Source organism: Rhinopithecus roxellana, chromosome 19, assembly GCF_007565055.1.
Source record: "Rhinopithecus roxellana isolate Shanxi Qingling chromosome 19, ASM756505v1, whole genome shotgun sequence".
Taxonomy (NCBI): Eukaryota; Metazoa; Chordata; class Mammalia; order Primates; family Cercopithecidae; genus Rhinopithecus; species Rhinopithecus roxellana.
The window spans coordinates 15,490,449-15,514,265 of record NC_044567.1 but is presented as its reverse complement, the minus strand read 5'-3'; the positions used below and the strand labels follow the sequence as shown (position 1 = coordinate 15,514,265).

Here is a 23,817-nt window from a genome sequence, read left to right as displayed (position 1 = left end):
AAAAAAGGGCTTTTCTTTAACTGATTTTACCAAGGACTTAATTACCATCTATATTTCAGTATTTCCCAATTACATATCACCATTAAGCTTAGATCACTTTTGAATTAATCTAGCTGTTTAACAAACACCCTCACTTAAATGCCTAAGACTTGCTCTCAATCATCCACATCCAAAATTGAATTCTTTACCTCCATACTCACTGATTTGCCCATACAAGCAGCTCCCCGTGCTCCAACAAAAAAACAACTTCCTATCTTAGTAAAAAGCCCCAACCAACCTCTAGGTTGTATAAACAAAGCTGGGAGCCTTCTCTTTATTTCCCCTCCTCTCTAATCCAATCAATAAGAATCATCTCTTGGATGTCACAGTAGCTTCTCACCATTATCTCTTTTTTGGTTTGCTACAGTAGGTTCTTAACCTTCATACTGGTCAAGTCCTTTCCTTGCAATGCTTTTGAGTGACCTTTTTGTGTTAAAGCACACATTTTTGTCTTCACTCTCATTTGAAATCTTTCAATGACTTCCACTCAGGGAAAGTCCAAATTCCATAATTTGGCCAATAAGAAAGATCGGCTGTAATCTAATTACACCTACTTCTCCAACTCATCTCAGTGCTAGTTTTTCCTATATGGTCCTGTTGCTTTTAAATTGCTGAAAAGCACAGTGCTCTTCCCCTCCTCAGTTTGTTCACATGCTAATCCTTCTGTCTGAAATACATCCTTTTCACCTGGCTACTTTAGGTCTTGTCCTTTCCTCAGGAAAGCTTTTACTTTCTACCCTTTGCCCCACCCAAGTTGGTTCCAATATAATATCAAACATACCTTATTAGCAAACTTTTTGCTTATCCATAACACTTACAACACTGTAACTTATTTTATTTCTGTCTTTTTTTTAGGCGGAGTCTCGCTCTGTCATCCAGGCTGGAATGCAGTGGCGCGAGCTCAGCTCACTGCAACCTCCGCCTCCTGGGTTTCAGTGATTCTCTTGCCTCAGCCTCCTGAGTAGCTGAGATCATAGGCGTGCGTCACCATGCCTGGCTAATTTTGTTGTTGTTGTATTTTTAGTAGAGACAGGGTTTCACCATGTTTGTCAGGCTGGTCTCAAACTCCTGACCTCAAATGATCCACCCGTCTCAGACTTCCAAAGTGTTGGGATTACAGTTGTGAGCCACCATGCCCGGTCTTTTTTTTTTTTTTGAGACAGAGTATTGTTCTGTTGCCCAGGCTGCAGTGCAGTGATCCTGGATCACTAGAATCTCTGCCTCCCAGGTTTAAGCGATTCTCCTTGCCTCCTGAGTAGCTGGGATTACAGACATGCACCACCACGCCCAGCTAATTTTTGTATTTTTAGTTAGAGATGGGGTTTCACCATGTTGGCCAGGCTGATCTTGAACTCCTGGCCTCACTTGATCCACCATCCTCAGCCTCCTAAAGTGTTGTGATTACAGGCATGAGCCACTGCACCCACCTATGTCTGTCTTCTGTGTTGTGTCTTAAACTTCATGAGGACAAGTGTCTCAATTTGTTTTATTTGTGTCTAATTTTATTTATTTATAATTTTTTTTTTGAGACAGCTTCTCACTGTTTCCTAGGCTGGAGTGCCGTGGCCTGATCTCAGTTCACTGCAACACCCGCCTCCCAGATTCAAGCAATTCTCCTGCCTCAGCCTCCCAAGCAGCTGGGATTACAGCCATCTCACTACCACCACGCCTGGCTAATTTTTTTTTTTTTCTTTTGAGATGGAGTTTCACTTTTGTCACCCAGGCTGGAGTGCAATGGTGCGATCTTGACTTGTAACCTCTGCCTCCCGGGTTCTAGCGATTATCCTGCCTCAGCCTCCCAAGTAGCTGGAATTATAGGTGCCCACCACCATGCCGGCTAATTTTTGTATTTTTAGTAGAGACGGGATTTCGCCATGTTGGCCAGGCTGGTCTCAAACTCCTGGCCTCAGGTGTTCCACCCACCTCGGCCTCCTAAAGTGCTGGGATTATAGGCGTGACCCACCACGCCTGGCCTAATTTGTTTTAACCACTATATCTCCAACAAGTAGCTCAGTGCTAGCACAATATATGTACATAGTAAATATTTATTGAACAAATGAACCAAAAGGAGCAGCTCCCTCAGCAGTGATAACCTGACATGGAAAGATGTGCCATCCTCTATCCAAAAATTATTGTTCTTCATCTTTTTAATTTTTGAATCGTTTTTATTTTTATTGAGGCTCGTTTGTATTCTAGGTTTCTGATAGATCCCTTCTCCTCTAATATGAATCTTCTCATTTTCAGGCAATTGGCTGTGGTATTGTAGAAAGCATACTAAACTGGGTGAAGTTTAAGGCCCAAGTCCAGTTAAACAAGAAGTGTTCAGCTGTAAAACATAACAGAATCAAGGGAATTCCCAAACTTGATGATGCCAATGATGCAGGTATATATTTAATAATGTTTCCAAACTTTAAGTCTTATAGTTGTTATTTTATTCATTAATGGCATACCATGGATATTTATTTTTCCCTTGACAGAATAACTATATTCAACAGAATAACTTGTTAAAAATCAACCTGTCTCCTATTGTGGAACATTTAAGTCATTTCCATGTTATAAATAATATTGATGTGATTATTTTGGAGTATAAAACAAGAATGTTTACATCATGATCTATTACCTAACAAATAATTTTACTTGATATATAATAAATTATTTGTGTTTCATCACAAGGCTATAAACAGCATATCCAAGTTAGTATATTTGAGGTTGAACTGAATGAGCTAATATTAATTTGTGTATTTTTATTTTAGGGGGCCGAAACTCCGCTGATTGTACGCTTATCCTGACTGAGGGAGACTCAGCCAAAACTTTGGCTGTTTCAGGCCTTGGCGTGGTTGGGAGAGACAAATATGGGGTTTTCCCTCTGAGAGGAAAAATACTCAATGTTCGAGAAGCTTCTCATAAGCAGGTAGAATATAAAACTATCTCTGGAATCTAAATCTAGTTTATAGTACAAGACTTCATGCTTATATTTAATTCCCTCATTAGGCATTTTAAAATATATTTTAGACAGTTTGTGATTATTTTGAGAAGTTAGGTACACTATAGCCTATTTTAACAGACCTTTCTGATGTAGTAAGTTATAAGCTAATAGCTCAAAATACTGGAGCTCAAGAAAATTCAAGCAACATATACTGATAAATTTCTTTGTTCTTTTCAAATTTATAAACAAGACACTTTTTTTGGTATATGTCCATTTCAGATCATGGAAAATGCTGAGATTAACAATATCATCAAGATTGTGGGTCTTCAGTACAAGAAAAACTATGAAGATGAAGATTCACTGAAGACTCTTCGTTATGGGAAGATAATGATTATGACAGATCAGGTCAGATTTGTTATTAAATTTTTAGATTGTTCAACTAAATTAAGCATGTCTCAATTTAATCGCATTGTGTTTTTTTGCCATGAAAATAAATTATTTAAATAGGAGCTTTATTCATTATCTCTAATCAATATCTAATCAGATAAGCTTATATCATATATATGTTACAAATACAGGTTAAGTGAGCCAGGATTTGAACAGACCTTGTTTGATTCCCATAGAAAATTTGACAAATTGCCAGTAGGTCAATCATAATTTTTTTTTTTTATTTCTAAACAATTCTTTGTTTGTTTGTTTGAGATGAACTTTCGCCCTTGTCGCCCAGGCTGGAGTGCAATGACGCAATCTTGGCTCACTGCAACCTCTGCCTTATGGGTTCAAACGATTCTCCTGCCTCAGCCTCCTGAGTAGCTGGGACTGCAGGTGGATGCCACCACACCCAACTAATTTTTGTATTTTTAGTAGAGACGGGGTTTCACTATGTTGGCCAGGCTGGTCTCGAACGCTTGACCTCTGGTGATCCACCTGACTCGGCCTCCCAAAGTGCTGGGATTACAGGTGTGAGCTACCAGGCCCAGCCTAACAATTCTTTTGAACTTTGGCTTTCAAATATTTCTAGGACCAAGATGGTTCCCACATCAAAGGCTTGCTGATTAATTTTATCCATCACAACTGGCCCTCTCTTCTGCGACATCGTTTTCTGGAGGAATTTATCACTCCCATTGTGAAGGTACACTAATTTCTAAGATAACATCATGGATATTTTAAGGCCCTACTCCTCAAACCTGGATATACATATAAGCCCAGTCACATGCAGAGGTATGCAGGGGACCCCACAGTGTACAAAGCCACAGTCATTGTTTTTTATCACAGGTGTCCAAAAACAAGCAAGAAATGGCATTTTATAGCCTTCCGGAATTTGAAGAATGGAAGAGTTCTACTCCAAATCATAAAAAATGGAAAGTCAAATATTACAAAGGTTTGTAATGAAACCCGTACAGAACTTCTCATTTTATTATACACCCTGTACAAGACTATATGAGGGAACTTGGTATTCTTGGTTTTATAGGTTTGGGTACCAGCACATCAAAGGAAGCTAAAGAATATTTTGCAGATATGAAAAGACATCGTATCCAGTTCAAATATTCTGGTCCTGAAGATGATGCTGCTATCAGCCTGGTACGTTTGAGTTGTATTTTTTATATACATTCTAATTTTAGAAATCACTACTTTAGTCAATTGAAACATTTACACTTTTGTATAAGACTCCGTCTCGGCCAGGCGTGGTGGTTCACGCCTATAATCCCAGCACTTTGGGAGGCCAAGGCGGGCAGATCACAAGGTCAGGAGATCTAGACCATCCTGGCTAACACGGTGAAACCCCGTCTCTACTAAAAATACAAAAAATTAGCCGGGCATGGTGGCGGGTGCCTGTAGTCCCAGCTACTTGGGAAGCTGAGGCAGGAGAATCACTTAAACCTGGGAGGCAGAGGTTGCAGTCAGCCGAGATCAGGCCACTGCTCTCTAGCCTGGGCAACAGAGTGAGACTCCATCTCAAAAAAAAGTAAAGGAAGTAAGGTCGGGCACAGTGGCTCACGCCTGTAATCCCAGCACTTTGGAAGGCTAAGGTGGGTGGATCACAACGTCAGGAGATCGAGACCATCCTGGCTAACACGGTGAAACACTGTCTCTACTAAAAATACAAAAGAAAAAACAAAACAAAGCAAAAAAAACATTGGCCAGGCATGGTGGCGGGCACCTGTAGTCCCAGCTACTCGGGAGGCTGAGGCAGGAGAATGGCGCAAACCCGGGAGGCGGAGCTTGCAGTGAGCCGAGATTGCGCCACTGCACCCCAGCCTGGGCGACAGAGCAAGACTACGTCTCAAAAATAAAAAAAGAAAAGAAAGGTCGGGCGCAGTGGCTCAGGCCTATAATCCTAGCACTTTGGGAGGCCGAGGCGGGCGGATCATCTGAGCTTGGGAGTTCGAGACCAGCCTGACCAACATGGAGAAACCCCGTCTCTACTAAAAATACAAAAAAATTAGCCAGGTGTGGTGGGGCGCGCTTGTAATCCCAGCTACATGGGAGGCTGAGGCAGGAGAATCACTTGAACCCAGGAGGTGGAGATTGTGGTGAGCGGAAATCACACCATTGCATTCCAGCCTGGGCAACAAGAATGAAACTCTGTTTCAAAAAAATACAAAAATACAAAAATTAGCTGGGCGTAGTAGCAGGCAACTATAATCCCAGGGGCTGGTGAGGCTGAGGCAGGAGAATCGCTTGAACCTAGGTGGCGGAGGTTGCAGTGAGCCGGGATGACACCATTGCACTCCAGCCTGGGCAAGAGAGCAGTAACTGTCTCAAAAAAAAAAAAAAGGAAAACAAGATTTTTGTTGTTTTTCTATTGTTTGTTCATTCTTTGTAGAAGGATATTTTGGAACCTATTAGTACCACTGACATCTTTTTCATCCTTTAATTTATAGGCCTTTAGCAAAAAACAGATAGATGATCGAAAGGAATGGTTAACTAATTTCATGGAGGATAGAAGACAACGAAAGTTACTTGGACTTCCTGAGGTAAAAGTATTAAATATATCCCACAGAATGGACTGTTAGACTGACCTTTTGGTATTGATACTATAGCAAATTAAACTTACTGAATAGTTATTTTAGTAAGAAATTTGATATGATAGAATTGTGCAGCAGTTAAATGTGCTTTATCTTTAAAACATAAAATATTTATGTATTATTCAATATTTCTTTAAGACTTAAGAATTGCAGAAATAATTCTTAGTTCTGAAAGGTTTCTGTTAGATTTTTGTGTTGAGCATTGTTAAGACTGGTGGTCTCAATGTAATACTATTTGGTCCTTCAGGATTACTTGTATGGACAAACTACCACATATCTGACATATAATGACTTCATCAACAAGGAACTTATCTTGTTCTCAAATTCTGATAACGAGAGATCTATCCCTTCTATGGTGGATGGTGAGTTCCAATTTGTTCGTCTGTTTTTATTGTAAGATGGAAATCAAATTCCAAAAATGGTTAAATTGAGGATACTTATGTTTGCTCTTATTTCATTTTAAAGGTTTGAAACCAGGTCAGAGAAAGGTTTTGTTTACTTGCTTTAAACGGAATGACAAGCGAGAGGTAAAGGTTGCCCAGTTAGCTGGATCAGTGGCTGAAATGTCTTCTTATCATCATGGTGAGGTAAACATACAATCCATGTTTCCAGAAAGCATTATATCAGAAATCCCTGCAGAATCATTCTCAAAATAGATTTGGTGAAAGTATAAGCTCATATATTCATAGTAAAGAACAAGTTGGTAAAATCTGTCAAACAATAAAACTACTTGCTCTTTGATTTCTGAAAGTAGTATTCCTGCAGGGATACTGTAAGTCTGCAAAGGTCTACATTAAAAGATACTTAGTATGTTTATTATAACTTTGTGATGTCAAAATTTAGACCTTCACTGATTTGAAAATTGTTATAATAAATTGTGACACATGTGTATGCATAGAATCAGTGCTATAGCTTCAGTAAAACTGTACACTGACACTGAGGAATATTCACAGTCTATTGTCAGGTGAGGAAAAAAAGAGGCAGAACAATAACTAAAAAGGTCTACAAGAATATGTTCCAAATTGTTCACTTTAGTTACCCCTGGGAATTAGAAAGGGCAACTTTCACTTTTTATGTGGGTCTGAATTGTTTGACTTTACACCAATGTTTTGTGTTTGCTTTTTGCATTAATTAGGTAAAACAGTTTTAAAGAACTAGATTGCCTACAGGTTTCTAGAATTTTAAATATAATGGTTGTCTTGTTGCTTTCAATCAAAATATAGTAGGGATACAATAAATTTTCACACAACGAACATTTGTTGAATGCCTAGCATGTACCAGGTATACAAAGATAAATAAAAATAAAATATGTTCCTTATCCCCAAGATATAACAATTTAGCCAGAGGGCCAATACGCACACAGCTATAGAATAAAGTGATACATGCTAGAATAGAAAAGAGCACAGCATTGTAACACAAAGTAGGAAGTATTTCATTTTGCTGAGGATAAGGAGAGGAACTATGCCTTCAAAGTTGAGTGGGACTTAATAGAAATTGTTGGACGGCAGCCCTAAACTTGGAGCCAGAAGTTGTAGGTTCCAGTACTACTTCTGCCATCTATTAATCTGAGGAAAGTCACTAAACAACTAAACCTCACAAAATGTTACAGGATTATAGTGAGATTAAGTCATAATAATGTATTTGTATTAGTAAAAGCCTCAACTTAATGAATCTTTTTTCCCCACAGATGTCACTAATGATGACCATTATCAATTTGGCTCAGAATTTTGTGGGTAGCAATAATCTGAACCTCTTGCAGCCCATTGGTCAGTTTGGTACCAGACTGCATGGTGGCAAGGATTCCGCTAGTCCACGATACATCTTCACAATGCTCAGGTAGGTATGCTTTCACTTTCACCATTCCAGTTTTGAAACAATGTAAGATTTAGTTGACCAAAAATACAAAAACTTAGTTAATCAGAAGATACTGGCATCTAGTGGGCAGAGGCCAGGGGTGAGGCTTATAAACACCCTAACATATACAGGAAAGCCCCGCCATAACAAAAAGAATTATCCAGCGCAACATGTCGATTATGCTAAGGTTGAGAAATCTTGATGTAGACCTTGGGACTGAGTAAAGGAGACTTTGATTCTTCCTAAATATCACAATTGAAATTTTACTCCTATATAAGCCTATGGAAAATATATTATGAATGGTCAATTTTCAGCTGTCATCCCAGTCACCCTTTCAGTGGCATTCAAACAGTTACTAATCACTCCATCCTTGAAACTATTTGGCCTCTATGACTGTAGACTCTTGTGGTTCTCTTTTTCCTTATTAGCTGTCTCTGCTGGGTCCTTGTCACCTTCCCAACCTCTAAATACTGGCCCATTCTAGGACTCCTTCATCAGATCTCTTTCCAATATCTACACTCAATTCCCAAATGATCTCCCATTCATCTGGTCTATACCTTTAAATCCCCAGTCCTGATCTCTCCCCTGAACTCTCAACTTTTATGTCTGACTGCCCTCTCAACATTTCCCACTTGGATATCTAGTTAAATATCTCAAACATAAGTCTAAAACCAAATCCTTAGTTTTCCTGTCTCAGTAAATGGAATGCCATCCTTCTAACTGCTCATGCTAAAAACCTTGTCACCTTTGACTGCTTTGCTCGATACTTAGGTCCAGTTCCTCAGCCAATCCTATAGGATCTGCATTGGAAAAATACTAAGCCACCCCCATCTCATCTAAACTATTGTAATATACCATCTTATAGCAGCCAATTATTTTTTAAAAAAATAAGTCACTCTGAACCTTCAACTGCTCAGAGTAAAATCTAAAGAGCTATTTTAGCTAACTAGACATTATGTGATCCGTGTCCCCACCTTCCATATCTTTTGATTCCTTCTCATACCATCTCTTCTCCAGCCACACTGTCCTCGGCCTATACTCAAATATACCAAGCACATTTTCTCTTCAGGGCCGTTTACTTGTTCCTTTGCCTGCAACACTCTTTCTCTAGATATCCAAATGGCTCAGTCCCTCAGTTTCTTTTTTCTTTTTTTTTTTTTCTTTTGAGATGGAGTTTCGCTCTTTTTGCCCAGGCTGGAATGCCATGGCACGATTTCAGCTCACTACAACCTCTGCCTCCTGGGTTCAAGTGATTTTCCTGCCTCAGCCTCCTGTGTAGCTGGGATTATAGGTGCACGCCACCATGCTCAGCTAATTTTATATTTTTAGTAGATATGGGGTTTCACCATGGTGGCCAGGCTGGTCTTGAACTCCTGACCTCAGGTGATCCACCTGCCTCAGCCTCCCAAAGTGCTGTGATTACAGGCGCAAGCCACCACACCTGGCCCCCTCAGTTTCTTTTCTCTGCTCAAACGTTCCTATCAGAAACGACTTACCTTTCCTTAGCACCTCTTCAGTCACTTTCCTACTTTTTCTTCTCAGTGTTTATCCCACCACCTAACAAAATGTATGTTCACTGTCAAACCTCTACTGGAATGTGAGCTCCTTGAGGATTGAGACTTTTTCTGCGCTCTGTCGCCCAGGCTGGAGTGCAGTGCCCAGATCTCAGCTCACTGCAAGCTCCGCCTCCCGGGTTTAGCTATTCTCCTGCCTCAGCCTCCCGAGTAGCTGGGACTACAGGCGCCCGCCACCTCGCCCGGCTAGTTTTTTGTATTTTTTAGTAGAGACGGGGTTTCACCGTGTTAGCCAGGATGGTCTCGATCTCCTGACCTCGTGATCCGCCCGTCTCGGCCTCCCAAAGTGCTGGGATTACAGGCGTGAGCCACTGCGCCCGGCCAGAGGATTGAGACTTTATGTCCATGTGCCTGACACATAGAAAGTACTCAATAAATAATGTTAAATGAGTATTAGTCAGCAAGTAAAACCAAGATAATTTTCATGTATAACACATGTCCTTTCGATAAAAGTTAAGTGTCAAATTCAGTATTTTTATAAAATAACATTCTTTGATTCTTTATTTAGCTCTTTGGCTCGGTTGTTATTTCCACCAAAAGATGATCACACATTGAGGTTTTTATATGACGACAACCAGCGTGTTGAGCCTGAATGGTACATTCCTATTATTCCCATGGTGCTGATAAATGGTGCTGAAGGAATCGGTACCGGGTGGTCCTGCAAAATCCCCAACTTTGATGTGCGTGAAGTTGTAAATAACATCAGGCGTTTGATGGATGGAGAAGAACCTTTGCCAATGGTAAGTATTCTGTGTGCGTTAAGAGCCTTAACTTTTTCTTGGGTTTCAGTTGAGTAGACTGTATGAATAAAGAGGATGCAAACATAAAATTTAATTTCATACTTTATACTTAGATTTATTGTTAAACACTGTTGTGATTTCTGTCTAGTATCACGTTTAAAAAACATTGTTTTTTAAAATGCCAATTTAGCTTCCAAGTTACAAGAACTTCAAGGGTACTATTGAAGAACTGGCTCCAAATCAATATGTGATTAGTGGTGAAGTAGCTATTCTTAATTCCACAACCATTGAAATCTCAGAGCTTCCCATCAGAACATGGACCCAGGTAAATAATTGTGGATTTCTTTTTTAGTTTTATATCAAAAGAAACACTTTTTGTACTATTGCTGTTTACTATTCAGGAGCCTGTATTTTAGAAATTTCAGGATTATTTCTTTCTTTAGACATACAAAGAACAAGTTCTAGAACCCATGTTGAATGGCACTGAGAAGACACCTCCTCTCATAACAGACTATAGGGAATACCATACAGATACCACTGTGAAATTTGTTGTGAAGATGACTGAAGAAAAACTGGCAGAGGCAGAGAGAGTTGGACTACACAAAGTCTTCAAACTCCAAACTAGTCTCACATGCAACTCTATGGTATGTATTTGTTTTGTGAGATGTACATGTTTCCATTTATATTAAAGATTAATATTGGCCGGGCGCGGTGGCTCAAGCCTGTAATCCCAGCACTTTGGGAGGCCGAGACGGGCGGATCATGAGGTCAGGAGATCGAGACCATCCTGGCTAATACGGTGAAACCCCGTCTCCACTAAAAAATACAAAAAAAACTAGCCGGGCGACGAGGCGGGCGCCTGTAGTCCCAGCTACTCAGGAGGCTGAGACAGGAGAATGGCGTGAACCCGGGACGCGGAGCTTGCAGTGAGCTGAGAGCCGGCCACTGCACTCCAGCCTGGGCGGCAGAGCAAGACTCTGTCTCAAAAAATAAAAAAAAAAAAGATTAATATCAATTTTAAAAGTATATCATAGTCTACCTTTATAAAGTTTAGCCAATTTGTCTATTCTTGGCTCTAATCTCGTTTTCCTTTTCCAGGTGCTTTTTGACCACGTAGGCTGTTTAAAGAAATATGACACGGTGTTGGATATTCTAAGAGATTTTTTTGAACTCAGACTTAAATATTATGGATTAAGAAAAGAATGGCTCCTAGGAATGCTTGGTGCTGAATCTGCTAAACTGAATAATCAGGCTCGCTTTATCTTAGAGAAAATAGATGGCAAAATAATCATTGGTATGTTTTGGGAATAATAACTGCTTTACTAAAACTCTAGTTACACCAAACTTTCTTTAAACATTTTTGGTGAGAGTAATGGTGGAGAAAGAGACAAAATCCATTTAATTCACCTGGTCACTTATACAAGCATTTCTTTTAAATATCTGATTAGGTATTTATAGTTTGAAAGAGATGGTGTTTCCTTGACTGAGCATCTTGAGAAATCAAGATTTAGTTGACAATTAGATATGAGAATAGAGAGCTAGAAGACCTTGCATAAACTGATTGATCAAGCAAATAGATACACTAATCATGTTTACAGGAACAGAAAATAAAAGAGACCAAGAGAGAAGAGATAATAAGGCTGATGGTTAAAAGAAAAAAAACAGGAAGATTACAAATGGGTTATACTGTCTGGGTGCGGTGGCTCATACCTGTAATCCCAGCACTTGAGCTGGGGAGGTCAAGGCTGCAGTGAGCCTAGGTAGTGCCACTGCACTCCAGCCTGGGCACAAGACTGAGAGACACCCTGTCTCCAAAAAAAAAAAAAAAGATTTGATCGTAGCCTCATATATGATTTGACTGCCATCTTGTGGTAATTTACATTTGTCAGTAGTTTAGGGAGACTTGCCTGTATACCAGGATATACAAATTTATGCAAGTACCAAGACAGTTTAATTTCCAGTTTTAAACTTTTCACTTGTGGTAAAACCTTATCCCTTTCCTAAAATATTACTCAAAATCATTATCTCTGTTTACTTTTTTTAAAATAGAAAATAAGCCTAAGAAAGAATTAATTAAAGTTCTGATTCAGAGGGGATATGATTCAGATCCTGTGAAGGCCTGGAAAGAAGCCCAGCAAAAGGTAATCTTGAGTGGCACTTTTCTATATTGTTAAAGACTATGTATTGTATAATGTTTATGTTTCACATTTTCTAATAAAGCTAGATTTTAATTCATCCTTTAGGTTCCAGATGAAGAAGAAAATGAAGAGAGTGACACCGAAAAGGAAACTGAAAAGAGTAATTCTGTAACAGATTCTGGACCAACCTTCAACTATCTTCTTGATATGCCCCTTTGGTATTTAACCAAGGAAAAGAAAGATGAACTCTGCAGACTAAGAAATGAAAAAGTGAGTTGATGGTAGGATGGCACATGCTGCTTAGTTTTGTTCTAATGGTAAAAGTAAAATTTGTATGTTGCATGTGCTGCTTGTGTACATATATTAACACAATTTTGTAATTATGAAGGAACAAGAGCTGGACACATTAAAGAGAAAGAGTCCATCAGATTTATGGAAAGAAGACTTGGCTACATTTATTGAAGAACTGGAGGTGTGTAGTTTATAATGCCCATGTTAGAATTTTTATTAATGAAATAGTATATTCCAGCAGTATACCTTTGTCAACATAGGTCACAATTGGCAATAAAAAGAAAATAAGAGGCATAAGGACAAATTCAAAATAACATATAAAAGAACAGATTATTGGCCAGGCGTGGTGGCTCACGCTAGTAATCCCAGCATTTTGGGGGGCTGAGTTGGGCAGATCACTTGAGGTCAGGAGTTCAAGACCAGCCTGGCCAACATGGTAAAACCCCATTTCTACTAAAAACACAAAAATTAGCCAGGCATGGTGGTGCATACCAGCTACTCAGGAGGCTGAGGCAGGAAAATTGCTTGCACCGGGAGGCAGAAGTTGCAGTGAACTGAGATCGCACCACTGCACTCCAGCCTGGGCAACACAACGAGACTCTGTCTCAAAAAAAAAAAAAAGGACAGATTATTAAATACTACTTAGAATACAAGGCCAGGCGCGGTGGCTCACACCTATAATCCCAGCACTTTGGGAGGCCAAGGCGGGCAGATCACCTGAGGTTGGGAGTTTGAGACCAGCCTGACCAACATGGAGAAACCCTGTCTCTACAAAAATTGCAAAATTAGCCGGCCGTGGTGGTGTATGCCTGTAATGCCAGCTACTTGGGAGGCTGAGGCAGGAGAATCACTTGAACCCAGGAGGCGGTTGCGTTGAGCTGAGATCACACCATTGCACTCCAGCCTGGGCAACAAGAGTGGAATTCCGTCTCAAAAAAAAAATACTATTTAGAATACAGTAAATGATCCCAGGAGACTGCCCAGACGTTTTTGGACAAAAAAAGGAAAGAGCAAGAGTTGATTTTTGATAAAGGGAAGAACATATTAGGACTGAGAAGATAAAAAGAGCTTAAATGTGGAAGAAGACCACCAACCCAGTCCCCCAAGTCAACTTAAAAGAACAAAGCCACAGGGCATGGTGGCTCATGCCTGTAATCCCAGCACTTTGGGAGGCTTAGGTGGGCAGATCACTTGAGATCAGGAGTTCGAGACCAGCCTGGCCAACATGGTGAAACCCTGTCTCTACTAAAAATACAAAAATTAGTTGGGCGTGGTGGCATCCGCCTGTAATCCCAGCTGCACAGAAGGTTGAGGCACGAAAATTGCTTGAACCCAGGAGGCGAAGTTGCAGTGAGCTGAGATGGCGCCATTGCACTCCAGCCTGGGTGACAGAGCAAGACTCCATCTAAAAAAAAAAAAGGAGAAAGCAGGGCTATCCAGATGGTTTCAGAAGAGTCTTTGTTACTTAAATCTTCCTAATAACATTTGTTTCTCAACATTTTAACGTAAGAAAAAAGGCCAGTACTGTGGCTCACACCTGTAATCCCAGTGTGCTTTGGGAGGCTGAGGCAGGAGGATCACTTGAGATTAGGAGTTCAAAACCAGCCTGGGCAACCTAGGAAGACCTAATCTCCACAAAAAAATTTTTTTAAATAGCCAGGCATGGTGGTATGGGCCTATAGTCTCAGCTACTCCAGAGGCCAAGGTGGGAGGGTCACTTGAGACCAGGTGTTCAAGGCTGCAGTGAACTATGATCACATACCACTGTACTCCAGCCTGGGTGACAGAGCATAACTCTGTCTCTTAAAAAAAAAAAAAAAAAACCACCAAAAGCCTTATTTCTTAAATTTAACAAGCAAATTTGTATTATTGCACTTCAGGATAGATGCCTAGCTCATTGTAATCGGTCGGTTGGATAAGTATGCATCACTTTCTTTCATACTTCGTATGTGAGTTTACAAATATATATGTATATACATGTTTTATTCTTAGTTTCTCCTTTGTTTTCCTCAAAAAGTTTAAGTGGTAGAACCAGGAATAAAACCCAGTCTTCTGTCTCCACACCTTCCTTTTCAAGGTGTGCTTTAATTACATCTTCACTATTGTTGATAGTATACTAGGTTATACAGCAATTTATCACAAGTTTTAAGACGTAACAAAGTGAAATCAGTTTAACTGTTGGCCGTTTAGATACTGTAATGTTTTTGTTAACATATAAACTTGCTTTCTTATATCCCTTCTGTAGGCTGTTGAAGCCAAGGAAAAACAAGATGAACAAATCGGACTTCCTGGGAAAGGGGGGAAGGCCAAGGGGAAAAAAACACAAATGGCTGAAGTTTTGCCTTCTCCACGTGGTCAAAGAGTCATTCCACGAATAACCATAGAAATGAAAGCAGAGGCAGAAAAGAAAAATAAAAAGAAAATTAAGGTAATATTCTCGCCGTGGCTCACACCTATAATCCCAGCACTTTGGGAGGCCAAGGTGGGTGGATCACTCGAGGTCAGTGGTTCAAGACTAGCCCAGCCAACATGGTGAAACCCTGTCTCTATTAAAAATAAAATTAGGCGGGCATGATGGCGGGCGCCTGTAATCCCAGCTACTCGGGAGGCTGAGGCAGGAGAATTGCTTGAACCCAGGAGGCGGAGGTTGCAGTGAGCCAAGGTCACACCACTGCATTCCAGCCTGGGCAACAGAGTGAAACTCCATCTCAAAAAAAAGAAAAAAAGGTAATACTCTTAAAAACATTATGCATAAAATATTGATGCATACCTCCACTTAAAATTGAAAAAAAATGTATACATTTTTATTTTTATTTTTATTTTTTTTTGAGATGGAGTCTCGCCGTGTCACCCAGGCTGGAGTACAATGGCAGGATCTCAGCTTACAGCAACCTCCGCCTCCCGTATTCAAGCGATTCTCGTGCCTCAGCCTCCCAAGTAGTTGGGGGCACATCATCACACCCAGCTAATTTTTGTATTTTTAGTAGAGGTGGGGTTTCACTGTCTTGGCCAGGCTGATCTCGAACTCCTGACCTCAAGAGATCTGCCTGCCACAGCCTCCCAAAGTGTTGGGATTACAGGCGTGAGCCACAGCTCCCGGCCAAAAATGTATAAAATTTCTAATCCCATAGTTCAGAATTTATTCTATATCCAACCCTAACTTTGCTATCTTTTAGAATGAAAATACTGAAGGAAGCCCTCAAGAAGATGGTATGGAACTAGAAGGCCTAAAACAAAGATTAGAAAAGAAACAGAAAAGAGAACCAGGTATTACAACATTTTTAGGAAAATGGTATAAAGCAAAGATTACATTGTGTTTGTTACCTAGTACATTCCACATAGATGTTCAAAACCTTTTTGTTGAATTGAATTGAGAAATGTGAAAAAGGACTGTATCTGAATTCTACTTGGACCTCTTTTTTTTTTTTGAGACAGAGTTTCGCTCTTGTGGTCCAGGCTGGAGTGCAATGGCTCAATCTCGGCTCACTGCATCCTTCACCTCCTCGGTTCAAAGGATTCTCCTGCCTTAGCCTCCCGAGTAACTGGGATTACAGGCATGCACTACCACGCCTGGCTAATTTTTGTATTTTTAGTAGAGACGGGGTTTCACCATGTTGGTCAGGCTGGTCTTGAACTCCTGACCTTGTGATTCACCCCCCTCGGCCTCCCAAAGTGCTGGGATTATAGGCATGAGCCACTGCACCTGGCCTGGACCTCTTTAATACTGTCCTTGGGATTTGATTCATTATAGAAAATATTTTGTAGTTCGTTAATTTGAATTCCTGAATTGGGATCTAAGAAAATACCCAGTTTATTAGATTTCATTCTCTAGCCACTTATGAGGTTCTAGTATACAGTTTCTTAAGGAAAGTGACCACATATTAGTCATGTTTGTATTATATTATCTCTAGAGTTCAACATCATGCTTCGGATATAGGTAATGTTCACTCAATGAAATAAATAGAATTAACAATTCTGTTAATCATTTGATAATGCCTTTACTGTCTACTTTTTTTGAAACATCTTTATTGAGATATTCACATGCCAGATTTGCCCATTTAACGTATGCCATTTGGCTGGGCACCATGGCTTATGCCTTAATCCCAGCACTTTAGGAGGCTGAGGCTGGTGGATCACTTGAGGTCAGGAGTTTGAGACCAGCCTGGCCAACATGGTGAAACCCCATCTCTACTAAAAATACAAAAATTAGTCGGGTGTGGTGGTGTGTGCCTATAGTCCCAGGTACTCGAAAGGCTGAGGCACAAGTTTCACTTGAACCCAGGAGGCAGAGGTTGCAGAGAGCCAAGACTGTGCCATTGCACTCCAGCCTGGGCGACAGAGCAAGACTCCAACTCAAAAAAAAAAATAAAAGTAAAGTATGCCATTTAGTGGTTTTAGTACAGACACAGTTTTAGTACAATTTATCACCCCCCAAGAAAACTAAACTCATTAACAATCGTTTGCCATTTGCCACCAACTCCTTGCCCCACTAGGCAACGACTAAAAAATCTACTAAAAATCTGCTGTCTCTAGATTTTCCTATTCGGGGCATTTCCTACAAATTGAATCATATAATATGTGGTCTTATGGAGATGACTTATTTACTTAACATAATATTTTCAAGGGTAACCCATGTAGTAGCCCATGTATTAGTACTTCATTCTTTTTTTTTTGAGACAGAATTTTGCTCTCTCGCCTAGGCTGGCATGCAGTAGTAGTGAGATCTCGGCTCACTGCAACCTCCGCCTGCTAGATTCAGGCAGTTCTCCTGCCTCAGCCTCACGAGTAGCTAGGATTACAGGCACGCACCACCATGCCCAACTAATTTTTGTATTTTTAGTAGAAACAGGATTTCACCAGGTTGGCCAGGCTGGTCTAGAACTCCTGACCTCAAGTGATCCGCCCACCTCGGCCTCCCATTTTGCTAAGCCCATGAAGGTAGACTTTTGTGTTTTATTCTAAGCATTTTATAGTTTTAGCTCTTACATTTAGATCTGTGATCCACTTTGAATTAGTTTTTGTATATGGTGTAAAGAAGGTGTCCAACCTGATTCTTTTGCAGGTAGATATCCAATTATTTCAGTACCATATGTTAAAAAGGCTTCTTTCCACAATGTTTGTCTTCACCCTTGTCAAAAATCAATTGACTATAAATGTTAAGGTTTACTTATGGACTCTCAATTCTCAATTTAATTCTCAGTTCCATTGATTGAGCTATGTATTGTCCTTGAGTATCTACTTTTTTTGAGACAGAGTTTCACTCTGTTGCCCAGGCTGGTCTTGAAATCCTGGCTCAAGCAATCCTTCTATCTCGGCCTCCCAAGGAGCTGGGACTATAGGCGCTCACCACCATGACTGGCTAATTTCTAAAAATTTTTTGTATTTTGTAGAGACAGTCCTTTTTCTTTTTTTTTTTTTTTTTTCTTTTTTTCTTTTTTTGAGACAAGATCTCACTCTGTCTCCCGGGCTGCAGTATAGTGGCATGATCACAGCCCACTGTAGCCTCGACCTCCTAGGCTCAAACAGTCCTCCCACCTCAGCCTCCCTAGTGGCTGGAACCACAGGCACACTCCACTATGCCCACTAATGTCTGTATTTTTTGTAGAGATGGGGTTTTGCCATGTTGTCTAGGCTGGTCTTGAGCTCCTGAGCTCAAGTGATGCACCTACCTCACCCTCCCAAAGTCCTGAGATTACAAGTGTGAGCCACCGCACCCAGCTAAGACAGGGTCTTGTATCTTACCCCAGCTGATCTCAAACCCCTGGGCTCAAGTAATCCTCCCGCCCCAGCCTCCCAAGTGTTGGGATTACAGGCATGAGCCACTGTGCCCGGCCACATTGTATTTATTTATAAGATTAAGTGACCAAGCTATATGCACCACAAAAACAGGGACCATATCTGTTTCATTTCACAATTGTATTCTCAGAACTATCACAGCGGTTAATAAATTTGAAGCATGGATGGATGATAGATGGAGAAAAGTGAGTCTAAGAATATATAAAGGTGGTTAATTTCTATCTCTCCTCTAGGTACAAAGACAAAGAAACAAACTACATTGCCATTTAAGCCAATCAAAAAAGGAAAGAAGAGAAATCCTTGGTCTGATTCAGAATCAGATAGGAGCAGTGACGAAAGTAATTTTGATGTCCCTCCACGAGAAACAGAGCCACGAAGAGCAGCAAGTAAGGAAAACTAAAGAACATTATAGATAAGCTGTAAGAGTGGAATGGCCAATATACTTCAGGGTACTTTGCCCCAGAAATTACTGTGTCTTAATAGGGCAGTAAATTAAAGTAAGTTAAAGCTTTGAAACACTGAAGCATCTTTCAGGAAATGTTATATCAACCTATGAATTAAGTGTTTCTCCTACTACCCTCTTTGATTTTTTTGTATATGGTTTTTTTACAGCAAAAACCAAATTCACAGTGGATTTGGATTCAGATGAAGATTTCTCAGATTTTGATGAAAAAACTGATGATGAAGACTTTGTCCCATCAGATGCTAGTCCACCTAAGACCAAAACGTCCCCAAAGTAAATATCTTATCTAATATGAGTTTTTGTCATGATTGTTTCTAATATATTCTTTTTTGATTAACACCTTTAGAATTGGTTGTCAGGATTTTTTTTTTTTTAATTCTAGACTTACTAACAAAGACCTGAAACCACAGAAAAGTGCTATGTCAGGTATGTATTTAAGTAAAAGTAGTGAGACATCTGCCTTACTGGGACACTCAGATCCAACTGGGTTCTAATCCTGGCTACATTATCCAAGTACTTCCTTTAGAAATAAATTTGAGTTCTTATTAACATTATGTTGACACTGTTCATTGGGTTTAGTTTCACATGTAAATAGGTCCTGCATTCAGTATACTAAAAGTAATCATAGTGTTTGCCAGGTACTTTGCTAGGTGCTAGAGATATAAAAAATAAAAACTGTTCTAGCTGATAAAAAATTCAGAAATTAGAACAAAGTTTTAAGAGTATGTTTTAGGCTGGGCACGGTGGCTCACACCTGTAATCCCAGCACCTTGGGAGGCCGAGGTGGGTGGATCACCTGAGGTCAGGAGTTCGTGACAAGCCTGGCTAACACGGTGAAACCCCGTCTCTACTAAAAATACAAAAAATTAGCCAGGCGCGGTGGCGGGCGCCTGTAGTCCCAGCTACTCGGGAGGCTGAGGCAGGAGAATGGTGTGAACCCGGGAGGCGGAGCTTGCAGTGAGCTGAGATCGAGCCACTGCACTCCAGCCTGGGCGACAGAGCAAGACTCCGTCTCAAAAAATTTAAAAAAGCATGTTTTAAATATTCCAGAAAAGTCACATATTTGGTGTTTAAATAGGAATTCATACCAGGCACAAAGCAAAAAATGGATTTTCATGTGTTGGCTTAAATGTACTATTTTCCTTTCCATTTGAAATGATAGACCTTGAAGCTGATGATGCTAAGGACAGTGTACCACTGTCTTCAAGCCCTCCTGCTACACATTTCCCAAATGAAACTGAAATTACAAACACAGTTCCTAAAAAGAATGTGACAGTGAAGAAGACAGCAGCAAAAAGTAAGCCTAAATCTTTGAGATGGGTTAATGTTGCAATCAACTAACTGGTTTTCACGTGGCAATTTCAATTTTTTATTGCCAAAACTTACTATTGATATTACAAATTAAACCTTTTCCAAATGGAAGCAATTTCTTTTAGATCTTTATAATCAAAATTAGTAGTCAAGGCTGGTCCTGATTGTTCATTCAGTTACAGATCAAACTCCTTGTTCTACTCTTTTCCCTCCTTCTCACTACTGCACTTGACTAGTCAAAAAACAAAACAAAACAAAACAAAAGCCAGGCAGAGTGGCTCATGCCTCTGTAATCCCAGCACTTTGGGAGGCTAAAGCAAGAGGATCGCTTGAGGCCAGGAGTTCAAGGCTGCAGTGAGCTATGATCAAGCCACTGCACTCCAGCCTGAGTGAGAGAGTGAGACCCTGTCTCCAAAAATAAGGTAATCCAAGTGTTTAAAATCAGCATGTTTCTCTCAGTACCAGGCTTCATCTAGTTCATTTCTATGGCAAGGATAGGATTTATAAGCAATTGCAAATGTTTAATGTAAAACATATTCTTAAAATTGAATGTTTAAGGCTGGATGCAGTGGCTCATGCCTGTAATCCCAGCACTTTGGGAGGCCAAGGTGGGTGGATCACCTGAGGTCAGGATTTCGAGACTAGCCTGGCCAATATAGTGAAACTTCATCTCTACTAAGAATTTGGCGGGCGGATCACAAGGTCAGGAGATCGAGACCATCCTGGCTAACACAGTGAAACCCCGTCTCTACTAAAAATACAAAAACTAGTCGGGCGAGGTGGCGGGCGCCTGTAGTCCCAGCTACTCAGGAGGCTGAGGCAGGAGAATGGCATAAACCCGGGAGGTGGAGTTTGCAGTGAGCTGAGATCCGGCCACTGCACTCCAGTCCGGGCGACAGAGCAAGACGCCGCCTCAAAAAAAAAAAAAAAAAAAGAATATAAAATTAGCCAGGTGTGGTGGCACATGCCTGTAGTCAGCTATTCGGGAGGCTGAAACGGGAGAATTGCTTGAACCCAGGAGGCAAAGGCTACAGTGAGCTGAGATTGTGCCACTGCATTCCAGCCTGGGCGAGATAGAGCAAGACACTATCTCAAAAAAAAAATAGAATGTTTAAGAATACTTTGATTCTCTACTTTCACCTCTCTTAGATTGTCTTTTCCTATGTTAAATATACACAGTCATCACATTGCTGAAGAAAGTTCACAATGAGAACAATTAATCTAAGAGTGGCTGTGACTAGTTCGGGCGCAGTGACTCATGCCTGTAATCCCGGCACTTTGGGAGGCCAAGGCGAGTGGATCACCTGAGGTCAGGAGTTTGAGACCAGATTGACCAACATGGTGGAACCCCATCTCTACTAAAAATACAAAAAATTAGCCAGGTGTGGTGGCACGCGCCTGTAATCCCAGGAGGCAGAGGTTGCAGTGAGCCAAGATAACGCCATTGCACTCCAGCCTGGGCAATAGAGTGAGATCCCATCTCAAAAAAACAGCGGCTATAACAAATGCCTGTATTGAATTGCAGGTCAGTCTTCCACCTCCACTACCGGTGCCAAAAAAAGGGCTGCCCCTAAAGGAACTAAAAGGGAACCAGCTTTGAATTCTGGTGTCTCTCAAAAGCCTGATCCTGCCAAAACCAAGATTCGCCGCAAAAGGAAGCCATCCACTTCTGATGATTCTGACTCTAATTTTGAGAAAATTGTTTCTAAAGCAGTCACAAGCAAGGTGAGTGTTGATTCTAGTCAGTCCTTTTGCTATAGGTGTTCTGAAACACATAACTAAATCATTGCTCTTAATATTTGGCATGTCTTTAAGAAAATTAACTCATAATCTGTTAGCTTTTACTGTATTAGTTTTAACAAAGTTAAATAATGTCACTTATTTGGGCAATGGAAGAGTTGGCTTTAGATCTATCTGCTTTTTATTACTTAGTAGAAAATAGAAAACTCCTTGAATGTAGTGTCTTGATACATTTTTTTAACATTACAATTATGTCGTCAGATTTACATTGTGCAAGTTACCTGGGCTTTTCTCTTTTAGAAATCCAGGGGGGAGAGTGATGACTTCCATATGGACTTTGACTCAGCTGTGGCTCCTCGGGCAAAATCTGTGCGGGCAAAAAAACCTATAAAGTACCTGGAAGAGTCAGATGAAGATGATCTGTTTTAAAATGTGAGGTGATTATTTTAAGTAATTATCTTACTGAACCCAAGACTGGTTTTAAAGTTACCTGAAGCTCTTAACTTCCTCCCGTCTGAATTTAGTTTGGGGAAGGTGTTTTTAGTACAAGACCATCAAAGTGAAGTAAAGCCCAAATGTTCTTTAGCTTTTTATAATACTGTCTAAATAGTGACCATCTCATGGGCATTGTTTTCTTCTCTGCTTTGTCGGTGTTTTGAGTCTGCTTTCTTTGGTCTTTAAAACCTGATTTTAAGTTATTCTGAACTGTAGAAATAGTTATCTGGTCACTTCAGCATAAAGCAGTGTGTTTATTAACCATCCACTGTGATAAAACTAGAGCAGTTTGATTTAAAAGTGTCACTTTTCCTCCTTTCCTACTTTCAGTAAATATGAGATAGAGCATAATTCCTGTTTTATCTTAGTTTTATACATAATTTACCATCAGACAGAACTTTATGGTTCTAGTATAGATACTCTACACTCAGCCTCTTATGTGCTAAGTTTTTCTTTAAGCAATGAGAAATTGCTCACGTTCTTCATCTTCTCAAATCATCAGAGGCTGAAGGAAAACACTTTGGCTGTGTCTATAACTTGACACAGTCAATAGAATGAAGAAAATTAGACTAGTTAGGTGATTATTTCAGCTCTTGACCTGTCCCCTCTGGCTGCCTCTGGGTCTGAATCTCCCAAAGAGAGAAACCAATTTTAAGGGGCACTGGATTGCAGAAGACTTGGGGACATTTGCTCCAATATCTTAAATGTTGTATTGATAACCATGCTCAGCAATGAGCTATTAGATTTATTTTGGGAAATCTCCATAATTTCAATTTGTAAACTTTGTTAAGACCTGTCTACATTGTTACATGTGTGTGACTTGAGTGATGTTATCAGTGTTTTTGTAAATATTTACTATGTTTTTCTATTAGCTAAATTCCAACAATTTTGTACTTTAATAAAATGTTCTAAACATTGCAACCCATAGAATACCTCTTTTAAAACACGCACTACACCCTTTTCCTTATTCTAAAATATAGTCTTCACTTCCCTTTCAGAAGCATTCCAATCATATTCTGACAGACCTTACAGCCTCTGGCTATGGTGATAGGTCCAAGAGATAGGCATTATGACCTAATTAAGGCCAATAAGGCTCTTTCCTGAGATTTTATACATGAGTACTAAGTTCTTCATCTCCACCACACTTGATCAGTAAATATGCATGTATCTTTTTTTTTTTAATGATACCTTCCTTTAACAACTATATTGATAACCTAGTCAACTACTTCATGGTATTAGTAAGATATATTGAGGCAACTGGCTAATCCATTTAGAAAAAAAATCAGATCTCTTCACACCTTACACCAAAATTAAGCTCAAATAGATGAAATATTTAAATATCAAAAACTATTTAAAACTATAAAAAAAAGTAATCTTGAGTTACAGAGAGATAAACTAAACTAAACCCAAGAGTAGTATTG

General features: G+C 40.0%; 1 protein-coding gene across 1 annotated transcript in view; it reads left to right on the top strand.

Annotated features, from left to right (window-relative positions):
* Positions 1-23,317, top strand: part of TOP2A (DNA topoisomerase II alpha) — a 30,770-nt gene extending 7,453 nt beyond the window's left edge. Inside the window, exons 11-35 of the mRNA XM_010388508.1 lie at positions 2,284-2,422; positions 2,793-2,950; positions 3,245-3,370; positions 3,987-4,097; positions 4,241-4,346; positions 4,437-4,546; positions 5,851-5,943; positions 6,242-6,356; positions 6,460-6,581; positions 7,682-7,830; positions 9,931-10,162; positions 10,353-10,487; positions 10,606-10,806; positions 11,261-11,456; positions 12,212-12,303; positions 12,406-12,570; positions 12,689-12,772; positions 14,837-15,019; positions 15,768-15,858; positions 18,621-18,773; positions 19,000-19,123; positions 19,233-19,276; positions 20,013-20,147; positions 21,687-21,886; positions 22,202-23,317. Of these exons, the coding sequence (XP_010386810.1) occupies positions 2,284-2,422; positions 2,793-2,950; positions 3,245-3,370; positions 3,987-4,097; positions 4,241-4,346; positions 4,437-4,546; positions 5,851-5,943; positions 6,242-6,356; positions 6,460-6,581; positions 7,682-7,830; positions 9,931-10,162; positions 10,353-10,487; positions 10,606-10,806; positions 11,261-11,456; positions 12,212-12,303; positions 12,406-12,570; positions 12,689-12,772; positions 14,837-15,019; positions 15,768-15,858; positions 18,621-18,773; positions 19,000-19,123; positions 19,233-19,276; positions 20,013-20,147; positions 21,687-21,886; positions 22,202-22,330 (3,393 nt within the window). The 3' untranslated portion in view covers positions 22,331-23,317. The remainder of the gene's footprint in view (positions 1-2,283; positions 2,423-2,792; positions 2,951-3,244; positions 3,371-3,986; positions 4,098-4,240; positions 4,347-4,436; positions 4,547-5,850; positions 5,944-6,241; positions 6,357-6,459; positions 6,582-7,681; positions 7,831-9,930; positions 10,163-10,352; positions 10,488-10,605; positions 10,807-11,260; positions 11,457-12,211; positions 12,304-12,405; positions 12,571-12,688; positions 12,773-14,836; positions 15,020-15,767; positions 15,859-18,620; positions 18,774-18,999; positions 19,124-19,232; positions 19,277-20,012; positions 20,148-21,686; positions 21,887-22,201) is intronic.
* Positions 23,318-23,817: the final 500 nt, after the last annotated feature.